Consider the following 12,030-nt stretch of genomic DNA (forward strand, 5'->3'; position numbering starts at 1 on the left):
GAGAAGCCAGGACCTCCCTGAAGGTTTACAAGCCTGGGCAAGCCAGTGAAGGGTCACTGTATGAGTGAGAACAGATGTGATGGCAGTGCAGTATTTTAAGCACACAGAAAAATTGTTTTGAATAAGAATGTACTGAACATAAGTGCATGAAGAAAATTTAAAAAACATGGTTGACCAAACAGGCAGCAGCCTCTAAAACAATAATTATTCACCCCAAAAGCTGTGCTGATGCTTAACAGCCCCACAGTCAAGCAAAGCACTCAGGTACATTTCTATACAGAGCAAATGTTAATGGATTTCCTTTACAGACTACTCTTGGAATTTAGCATCATGAAGTACCTGGTTAAATAGGACACGGTGGTATGTTCCCATGGTCCAAGACCAGTAATTTTCATAAACCACAGTCCAGACGCTCTAACTTTTACCATGGAAACACAAGAGGCCCTTGCAGTAACAGTCCTGGGCAATGATGCAGAGTAGAGCATTCACACAAAGCCTCCTGTTTATTATTTTCCTCTGTTGAGTGCTGGCAAGATCCATTGGAAGACCAAGTAGAGTACTAGCAAATGATGCAATTTCCTTAAGAAAACTTTAAGTTCCTACTACAGCCTTCAGTATGGATTATATCTCAACATCAAGATGACAATGATCCTCACCACAGGCCCAAGAATCAGCATGATGAAAGATGGAGAAAAGATTGAAGCTAATGATTTCATTTTGCTTGGATCAACAATCAACACCTTTGACACCATCAATCAGGAAATCAGGGGAGGTATGGCACTGGGCAAGTCTGCTGAGACCTCTCCAAAAGGCTGAAGAGCAATGAGGTGAATCTCAAGACTAAAGTGCGCCTGATTCAGTCTTCTCAAGCACCTGCTATGCACCAGAGAGCAGGACAATGAAAAAGGATGACAGAAGAACTGATGCCTTTTGAGTTGTGATGCTGGAGTACTGATTATCGCATAGACTGCCAAGAAAAAACAGATACACCTTGGGGAAAGTGCAGGCAGAGTGCTCACTGGAAACAAGGACGGTGAAGCTTGTCTTTCACACTTCTGATATGTAGCTAGGTGAGGCTATCCTTTGGAAAGGGACATTGTGCTTGGAAAGATGGAGGGTCAGCGAAGGAGAGGAAGACCCCCAATGACTCAATGGCACCTAACAACAAAATGGTTACAGTCACTGTATCAAACCATCTTGTCAAGAGTCTTTCTCTGATCCTCCACATTTCCCAGTGTGTTGGTTTTTTGCAAAGACTGGCCCCTACTGACCACATGCCCCAAATCTGTGAGATAAGGTTTCACCATTCTTTCCTCTGAGGAGGACCTTTGCCTCTCTAAACTTTTACTAACGAACAGTAGCAGTTTCAGTTGTTTCCTATTCCATTTTTAACACTAGAACATAGTATTTACTGCCTCTATGTTTTTTTCTATCTGCTCTGTCAATTCTTGTATCTCCCTGCTGTCTGTGACCACCCTCAAAGCACACAGTAGCATTTAATATTATAGCAGCTGAATGAATGTGTACAAAGTACTGTTTTCCTTCCCCTGAAACTGGGGCTTTTTCTTTTCTCTTTGTCCTCCTTGTGTTCGTTCCTCATCTTACTTCTCTGTAGATGAAGAGATTAAAAAAAAAATGAGATAAGAGAAACTCAGCACTCAGACTCTGACGGATTAGTAAGTATTTCTAAAGAAAGCAAAAGTGGAATGGCCTACCTTCTAGGAATTACAGAGAAGTGAAAGAACCATGGCAAGATTCAAAAGGTGGGACTTGCAGCCAGATGCAGCACAACCTCCAGTCTTTCTGCTTCCCCATAGCACAGTTTTGAGTATACCTTGAGCTGCCCAAAGAAGAAAATAGGTCTGTTTTGGGAGATACGCAGCCAAAGTAGTCCTTAGAAATAAGGCTGGCGAGGCTTCCTCTCACATACTTTGGGACACGTTCTCAGGAGGGACCAGTCCATGGAAAAGGACTTTAAGCCTGGTCAAGGTGAAAAAGAGAAAGAACTGACCATCACTGAGATGAACACACACAGTGGCTGCAGCAGTGGATTTAAGCACAGTGGAGCCTGTGAGGACGGTACAGGATCAAACAGTGTGTGTTCTAATGTACATAAGGCTTTGAGTCAGATGCTGATGGCACTTAACGCAACCACCACATTACTCACAGTGACCCTAGAAGAACAGACTAGAACTACACCATATGGATGCTGTGGTGTTAAGGCTTTATTGTTCAAAATGGCTTTCCTAACCACTGGCTTTGACTTTGCCACGTGGGTGAGCAGGAATACGTGAATAGGGCTTGTTAGCCTGTCCACAGGGGTCTGACTCTTGCCACTAAACTGAGAAGATTCAGCAGGTTTTTGTGATTCAAGCCTCTTGTTTCGTGTCAACAAGACATCCTGGAGGGTCCTGGATTTAAGGTGGGCCCTTTGTCTCCATTTCCCAGCATGTTGGTTTTTTGCAAACATTGACTCCTAATGACCACATGCCCAAAATAGGTGAGATGAGATTTCACCATCCTTGCCTCTAAGGAGGACTTTTAGGACATGCCCTTCTTCCAAGACAGTGAGTCAAGATGTGTTGCATTTGAAAATTTGCTGTTAAGGACCTCTCTAAACTTTTAGTAATGAACAGTAGCATTTTCAATTGTTTCCTATTCAATTTTTAACACTAAAACATAGTAGCTAGGCCTAGGCCAGCTAGGCCACCGAGGAGCAGTTCTGCCACCTCAAAAAGGTTGGCCCAGGCGTCGTTCCTGGTCAGCTCCAGTGTGATTATCTGCCTTAATGTAACCGAGTGTGGTTTATAATTTACGCTCCATTCATGTTACAGAGAAAACTCATATGATCTTCAAATCTATTGTTTTAAAGTACATTTTGGCCATTTTTGTGTGTATAAATTTTTTTAACACAGCAATATGATTTTATTCAATTACTTTGGAAACAAAACTTCCAAAATGCCTGACACTATGAAGAAGAATGTGACATCAGGATCAGAGGAAGACTCATCAACAACCTGCCTTATGCAGATGACACAACCTTGCTGGCTGAAAGCAAGGAGGATTTTAAATGCTTCCTGTAGAAGATCAAAGACTGCAGACTTCTATAAGGATTAGATGTCAACATCAAGACAAAAATGCCACCAGTGGACCAATAAGCAACATCATGATAGATGAAAAAGATTGAAAATATTAATTATTTCATCTTATTTGGGTCCACAATCAACCTTGGTATCAGCAGTCAGGAGATCAGGAGATGTACTGTATTGGACAAGTTCACTGTCAGGCATCTCTCCTCAAAAATGAGGAACAATGATACCAGTTTTAAGACTAAGGTGTGCCTGATCCAGGAAATGTTCTTTTAAATCTCTTGCTATGCATCTATTGCCAATGTCAGATGGATCTTGTCTGAAAGAAGAAAGTACCAGAGGAATGTCTGAGTTTGACTGACCACGCAAAGGCCTTGATTGACTGTGTGGATCACAACAAACTGTGGCTAACCTTGAGAAGAATGGGAATCCCAGAATGCCAAATTGTGTTCCTGCGAAACCTATACTTGAACCAGAAAACAGTGGTCAGAACATAGCAAAGAAACATTGTATGGTTCAGAATCTGAAAAGGATTGCATTACAAGTGCAGCCTGTCTCTATATCTCTTCAATCTATACTAGAAACAATATTCAGGAGGCTAGACTTTATGAGGAGGAATTTGGCATCAGGATTCGAGGAAGACTCATCAACAACCTACGCTATTCAGGAGACACAACCTTGCCCACAGAAATTTATGAGGACCTTAAGCATTTGCTGCAGAAGGGCAAGGACTGTAGTCTTCAATATGAATTGAAGTTCAACATCAAGAAGACAAAGATTCTCAATAGGCCAATGGGCAGCACCACAACAGATGGAGAAGAGATTGAGGTTGTTAACAATTTCAGCTTGCTCAGCAACACAGTTAACACTCTTGGCACCAGCAATCAGGAAATCAAAAGTTCTGAAGAGCAATGATGTCAGCCTGGAGACTATGGTATGCTTGATTCAGGTCACGATCTTCATAATTATTTGCTATGAATTAGGAAGCTGGACAATGAACAATGATGACAAGAAGAACTGATGCCTTTGACTTGTAGTACTGGAGAAGAGTACTGAACATACCATGGGCTGCCAAGAGAACAAACAAGTTTATCCTGGAGAGAGTGAAACCAGTCTGCCCCTTGGAGGAAAGGATTTTGAAACTCTGTCTCACATATTTTAGGCATGTGGCCTGGAAGGACCAGTCCCTGGAGAAAGACATCATGCTTGGAAGGGTGGAGGGGCAGCGCAGCAGAAGAAGAACTCGGATGTGATGGATTGACACAGTAACTGGTATAATGGGGGTATGCATGTCGGAGACAGCGAGACTGGCTCAGGATAGAGCAGAGTTCAGACCTACTGCGCATTGGGTCACTGAGTCGCAGGCGACTAGATGACACATAACAACAATGCATCTGAAAGCTAAACAATGGATAAGGATGACAGAAGAACTGACGTCTGAGTAGTGGTGTTGGGGAAGAGTACTGAATATACCATGGACTGAAAAAAACAAACATCTTGGAGAAAGTGCAGCCAGAGTGCTCCTTGGAGGCAAGGAAGATGAAACTTCATCTCACACACTTTGGACATGCTAGGACAGGCTATTCCTTGGAAAGGAACATCATGCTTAGAAAAGTGGAGGGACAATGAATGAGAGGAAGACCCTAGTGTTCCACTGGAGAAGGAGGGGCAATCCTCTCCTGTGCCAGTCAGATGCAATTTGATGGCACACAACAAAGGAAAAATAAAATATCTAAAAGGAATGAACAAGAGAGGAAGACCCTCAATAGGATGGAAAGACACAGTGACTGCAGCAACAGGCTCAAGTGTCTCAGAGATGATGAGGATGGCGCAGGACAGGATATGGTTCAAGTCAGTTGATCACAGGGTTGCTAGGACTTAAACTCAGTTCTACAGCACCTAACACTACCACCACCACAACAGGGTACCGGTAATTTCATGAAGACGAGATTACTGAGCGAGGGCTTTGGGTTATACTTTGACAGTTTGTAATTGGGATCAAAACAGGATGAAATGTGGAGGTCAGGCAGAGTATCACAGTCTTGATAGGCTTCTCTGAATGTGCTGACACAAGAGCCATTAATCTTGTATGCACTTCAAGCTGTTTGGAAATGGAAAAAATGAAATCTGGGGTTGTTTTGTTTTCTCTTGAAAACTCCTGAAGTCGTGAGTGAAAATTCCAAACAGAGAAGCCCCAGCAAGCGCCCTGGAGTCCACCTGCAGAAAGGCCTGGTCCGTGACACACAGCTGGTCTCTAACTGTAGTTATCCAAGCGACATGTTCTGGCACACTGCTTCTGATGAGAGGGCAGAAACACAGCTCATGACCCAGCAGGGGAAGACTCTTACCATTGAAGGCACGTACACACGATTCAAGTAAGCTCTGGACTCTTTCCAGATATTGAAAAGTTAGTATAACCTTCATTGTTGTTAGGTACCATTGAATGGACACACTTTTAGTGACCCTATGAACAATGGATCTTGAACCTTGCTCTCTCCTGCACCATCCTCATCATCTCTGACATACTTAAGCACATTGTTGGAGTCACAGTGTCAATCCATGTGGTTGAGGTTCTTCCTCTCTTTCACTGACTCTCCACCTTTTCCAAACATGATGGGCCCTTCCATAAATATGCCCCAAGTATGTGCGACAAAGTTATACCACACCTGTCTCTAAGGAGCACCCTAGTTGCACCTTCTCTAAGATAAATCACTTTGTCCTTTTATCAGCTCATGCGATAGTCAGTACTCTTCTCACAACTTTCATAGTTGTTGCGTACCATCAAGTTGGAAATGACCTGTAGTTGACCCTTCAGTGGATTTTCAAAGAGATTACCCACCTTTCTCCCTTGGAACAGCTGGTGGATTTGAACTATGTACTTCTGTTCTAGCAGCACAACTCCCTACCACTAAACCACCAGAGCACCCTACAATTTTCATTAGGTAGTATCACACCAACACTAAGTGCTTGTGTAAGACCTTTTATATTACACAGTAGAGTAAATGCTCAGATATTTAAATGAGCACCCAACACTACAAAGTGCAACCAACATGGTTCTGTAAAAATACTTTTCAACTATGGCATTCAAGGACAGCAATACAAAAGTCTGCTTTACAAAGTAACTAATATAAACATCTGCAAATGCCATAAATTAATTTTTTGGCTATGATTCTCATAGAGGCATGTCATTAGATATACTTTCTTTCATTCCTTCCTGAGGCTGTGTGTGTGTGTGAGTATATGCTATACTGCTAAATGCATTATCTTTGATCACCGTTCCCTAAAATGATTTTTAAAGACCTGCAAAATATTTTATTGCATAGGACACTGTTAAGGACATAGAGATTGGGAACTGCAATCATGTAGCATTGGAAGAAGTCTTACAAATAGTGCATTTTAAGAAATCTGTCACATACTTTTTTTTCTTTTTACAGTTTGTCTCTTTTAAAAAATTCTGAAGTTACAGCTAAGAGTCAACTAAGTACAGTGAAGCATTTTAGGAATGTTAGAGATTAGAGAATAAGATGAATGATACAAAGGGGGAAAAAAAAAGCCGTAATTCTTGCTAGCTATATAATGTATTGCCTTCAAAAGCAACTGTACATGTTGTAATCAGTTTGTAGTTAAATATTTCTACTAATCTGTTTTGGGAGAGCAAATATCTTTCAGGGTTTCGAGTTCCTCTATAAGCTTCTTGTTTTGAACTTCCAGCACTGCAACACGACTCTCCAGACATTTTACATATTCTTTCTTTCGGCGTCGGCATTCTTTTGCGGCTTCCCTGGAAAAAAGTAGAAGCGAAAAGGGCAAACAAAACATTTTGTGCATGCTATTAACCAACAGATTGAAGCAAGCTTGGTAAGTGTGATCATGGTTACATTCCAAATCTTGGAACAAAATTCCCAATTCCATTTCAAACACTAAAGCCACACAGGATTCTTAAGGGTCACAAGAGTCCCTTCTACAAGTCCACATGGCAATTAGTAGAATTACTGCATGTCCTGCCTTGATTAGAGTTCATAGGAAACAAGGTCCAAGCCCAAGACAATTACTCTGCTTTATTGCTATAAAGATCTTTGAGGGCCTTGAGTTCCTCAATCAGAGTCTTGTTTTGGTGTTCAAGCACAGCCACACGATTTTCAAGACATTTGACATATTCTTTCTTCTTCCTGCGACACTCCCGGGCAGCTTCCCTGGAACCAACACAAGGTAAATGACTACAGGAACAACAGCCCAGCACAATCCAGAGTGGCCCAGCAAGCGTCTGCCCCGCCCCAAGCTCCACAGCTAATCAATTGTAGGGAAAGTTTGCACAAAACCACTCAACAGTATACCCAAGCACACACCCTTTTGGTAAGACAACAGAGCAACTTGAGAACACAATTGGGGGGCCCTGCATGTATCTCAAATGGCATTTTCTTAGAGTACATGGCCATTATAACAATGGCCAGAGCCATGAGTGGTTTTCAGTAATCTAAAACAATTGGAGGACCACATCCCAGGTGGAAGGAAGGCTTAAAAAAACAGCATTACAATTGACAGCTTCTTTAATGCTCTTTCATTCTTCTTTGTCTACCAAAAGCCACATACTCCATTCTGCAATGCATTCTACTCTATCTGGTGAAAACATAACTAGAAGACGTCACCTTCAGAAAGCATAAAAGTCAATCTTGGAGATTTTTATTCTTCAGATTAAATCTCCATAAAATTAGCAAGATTAATCGTGGCTACAGGAAACAGTTTACTGGCTAGAACACACAGCATGTGTAAGAACAAGCAACACAAAAAGTACAAACTTTCATAAGCCACAATGAGATGGACATGAGGTCTGAGCTGACATAAGAAAAAGGTGGCAGGCGCAGACACAATACAACACAATCATTCAGGCAGTCTAAACACAGGAATGTGCTAATGCTGCAATTAAAATAATAAGTTACTGGTTAGCATCAAAGTATATTTCAGACCTAACCTACTAGATTTTAAAATTTTAAAGCACAGAAAGCATGCCCCCCCCCAAAAAAAAGCCAGAAGCCAAAGCACAAAACAAAACATAAACACATGGATGAGCTGAGGGAGTTATTTTCATGCACCATCCTACGCAAAACCCAAAACAAAACAATGAACATTGCTCCTTTCTTCAGTAGTGGAAGTGGTTCGTCTCTACAGATTAAGTCCTCTAGTAGCACTTTATTCAGAAATAACTTAATTTGGGAGTAACTTTCTCTAGGGGTGTTGGTACAATTCACTAAGTAAAACCACCCCAAAAAGAGCCCACATTGAAACATATTATCATTCAAATATAAATTATCAAAACCATCATGGAGTATCTACAGCCACCAGACTCTGTAATGCTGATTAGCACTGCTGTAATTCTGGCCGGTGTGTGATGTACATAACAAATCTAGCTGGTTCTTTGCTTTTTCAGGTTCACAGACTCTCATCAACAACTGTGTATCTGTGTTTTCTCCATGGGAAGCATGCAACAACTGTGTATCTGTGTTTTCTCCATGGGAAGCGAGAGTCAGCAGAAACGAGACCTTGAAATCCCAGGGAAGTGCAGGAAAAGATCAACCCCTACACTTCCTAGCCAAGAACAATGCACTGTCCCTGCAAACTCACAGAGGGCTCAGACTTCCCAAATGGTTTACAAAAAAATAAACAAACAATGTCAAAGTGAATAATGGAACCCAATTTAAAAAAAAAAAAAAAAGTGATTCATTTACATGATGCACAGGAAAAAGTTAAGAATAAATCCAAGCACATTTCTAACTTTCCAATTTGGGAGGACATAAATTCTCTTTTATGGAGGAATGAAAATTAATTTATGACTATCAATGTTTTTATGGTTAGTTATTTGGATTAACTCTAGATATAGAAGGAAGATAGTAACTCTACAAAACAGATTAGTATTAAATGGAAGTTTTACATAATAATGGTGTGGCAAGGTATTACATTTTTAAAAGTTTGTTGACCCAGTTTATTGAAAATATCCAGAATTTTTATTTTACAACATTGAGTATGTGCACAAGCCCTGCTCCTCAGGTCAAACTGTTGTGAGCGCAAAGACTTAACACGATCATACCACCCGATGGCACATTCCTAAATACTGCTCAGCTATGGAAAACACCTGTTTCTTCTATTAATAGTTCGCTCAATTTTCAAGCTTTGTGTTTGTATGGAGATAGTCGGCATGAAAAGAAAATATCTGGCAAAGAGGAAACTCTGAGAAGGCTGGGAAGAAAGGAAAACTGTCTCTAGACTGACAGGACTATAACTAACTGCCTATTGTCAATAGAGTCAACAGATCAAAAGAGTATCTATGAGGCTTTCTACAGTAGTGAGTTAAACCTAGATGCTTGCAATGAAGTTAAATCTGAAGCTAGCATGGGGGCTTGTCTGGTGGTGACTTTGGTGTAGGGCCCTGGTGAGTTCTGGAACAAAGACTGACCGCATATCCCAGCTCTGTCCTGGTGGGCTGTGTGATCTTAATCCAATTGTGCCTTAAAAACGCTCAACCTCAGTTCCCTGTCTATGCAGTGAGACTGATAACAAAACTCATTCTCACGTCGAGGCTAAAGGATCCGAAGAAATAAAGCACTTAGAACATGCAATTACTGTTCAACATATATTGTGCAACCTAATAGCCATTTACAAGGTACCTCTGTTTTGCTCTGAAATTGATACTGGAAAGGTTAAATATACCTTCTCAGTATCCCTAGGGACTAGAGACCTAGTTCAAGTCAATGAAATGTAGGGGAAAGGTGCTGGGTGGACACTCTGAGAAAGGTTTTCAGAAAGACCAGGCTCAGCCAGTAGCAACTTTGAGCTCTAGCCTTTCACCTTCCTTCCTCCCTGATGTGATGCCTGGTGGTGATGTGATCACAGGAATGAATGGCACATGCTGAACATGACAGAACAGAAAGGCAGAGCCTGGGTTCTTGCTGAGACTACTGAGCTTCTATTCTGGCTGCACCTGCTGCTCTGCTGTAACCAAAATACTTCCTATGAGTTTAAGCCTGCGCTTTCCAGTTTTGGATTATCTGTAGCTCAAGCACATTGCTGTTTATAAAGTTATTTGTAATTAATTATCTTTTTAAAATTCAAAACTATATATATTTTTTTTCACCCCCTCAAAAAGGTCTCATATATGTGTATAAGTAGTTTGTGTGGCAAATTTATAGGAAATCACTGCCTAATATTATCTTTCCAATTCTGGTAGTTCTACTGACAACATCTTAAGATTGGGAAAAGGTAGGAAATAGTTACAAAAGAGAAATAAGAAGACCACTTCCAAGTTTCTCCTCATTTTCTTTGGGAAGATACAATATTGATGAACAATTTCACAGTTGGCATTACTAGCGCACTTTATATTTCTAATTGGAACTTCACAATGGATATTCTATATATAACCAAAGAGGCAATTACAATCACAGTACCAAAGACCTCTGAAAGTGTAATTTTAAAGTAGCCATATTTTAAAGTGAGCTCTGGTGGCCTAGTGATAAGAAGGTACACTGTCAATCCAAAGGCAGGCAGTTCGAATCCACTAGCTGCTCGGTGGAAGATGGACAATCTCTTTCCATGTGATTTACAGCCTCTGAAAGCCCATTAAAGAGTCATCCATGAGTCAGTTCTGACAGGATAGCAATGAGTTTGAGTCCTGATCAAACCTTAGTGTCAAGATTTGCACAGGAGTAGAATACTGTGTGGGCCCCACCCACTGAGCCCTTCAGGACTGCTGAGCCCAACACTGAGGCTTAGGGAACTGAGAATAACTGTTGATAAAAATGTGAAGGGCTTGATGATCCCCCTTTAGTCACTTGTTGAGTTCTCAGCATGCAAAAGCTCCATCAAGTGAATTGTGTCATGTGATAAACTTGGGTATTACAATCAGCTTCACATTGTGACACTTGAAAAGGCCATTATTAAATGGAATATACTGCTATGTTTAGGGACATGGAGATAATTTCTAGATTAACTAGGTTGCTAGCGCTGATCAAATTAACTGCTATCATGTGATCCTGAATCACAGTAAGCATACAAATCTATCTGAATTTTTAAAAATTATCTGACTTAACATTTAAAAATAAAGTTGCAAGAAATGACCAACTTAATGGTGAACCAGCTGCTATTACATCCATATTCTCCGCCTGGCTACTGATCCCAGGCCATCCCAATCCAGCCTATGAGTCCCAGATCTGAGTTCCAGATCTTCGCCCTTCTTCAGCAGGAAGTACCCAGAAAGAATACTTTGCCCATTTTTCTAACTAAAGAGGCTGGGATGTCAGGTCCCGACCAAGGTCAAAGGGAGAACAAAGGATTCAAGGAATATCAACATGTTAACAAAGGGAGTGAACAGCCTCACCTATCTGACTAAACTACCGTGAAATACCTCTCCCTGCCCTCTCTAGAAGACCACTCACTTGGTTTAACCACAATGGAATGTCCCCCCCCACCCAAAGACCCTCACTATAAAAACACTGACCTAATCAAACCTTGCCCTTAATAGAGCTTCTTTAGCTTTAAAAAAAAAAAGTTGCAAGATTGTTGGTAAAATTAAGGCCAATTTAGTTCATTTCAAAAATAAGGATAAGTTAAATATTTTAAAAAAGAATTTTAAAAAGAATTTATTTTGGGAGGTGGGGTGGGCAGGGAGAAAAGTGCAACAATGAATAAATGGAATTCCAAAATCACTGTAGATGTTCATTGCAATAAAAAAAAAGAATATATTTTTTAAAATATTTAAAAAAAAATAAGATTACACAGATTTAGAGCAAGAAAGAGTGAGAGGAAATGGGAAAGAACAGACTGGAGATACATACACTTGGAAAACTCACTCACTGCTGTCTATTCAGAACTGTCTCATAGTGGACTCTCCAAGCAGGTTTCAGAAGCTGTGCACTGAAGAAGGAGTTGTAACACCAAACCACAGCAGGCAGTC

The 12,030-nt window shown here is 40.8% G+C and overlaps 1 protein-coding gene across 12 annotated transcripts in view; it reads right to left on the reverse strand.

The window, feature by feature from the left end:
- Positions 1–6,022: 6,022 nt before the first annotated feature.
- CREM (cAMP responsive element modulator) overlaps positions 6,023–12,030 on the reverse strand; it is a 110,906-nt gene continuing 104,898 nt past the window's right edge. For 4 of the 12 annotated variants that reach the window (XM_006888919.1, XM_006888926.1, XM_006888923.1 and 1 more), the window contains one exon: positions 6,726–6,870. In XM_006888919.1, coding sequence (XP_006888981.1) covers positions 6,726–6,870 — 145 coding nt within the window. Of the gene's footprint in view, positions 7,283–12,030 lie in introns of all 12 variants that reach the window. The other 8 variants (XM_006888921.1, XM_006888918.1, XM_006888917.1 and 5 more) reach the window with 3 other exon arrangements.

Source organism: Elephantulus edwardii, unplaced genomic scaffold (assembly GCF_000299155.1).
Source record: "Elephantulus edwardii isolate Elephantulus edwardi_28Jun2011 unplaced genomic scaffold, EleEdw1.0 scaffold00073, whole genome shotgun sequence".
Classification (NCBI taxonomy): Eukaryota; Metazoa; Chordata; class Mammalia; order Macroscelidea; family Macroscelididae; genus Elephantulus; species Elephantulus edwardii.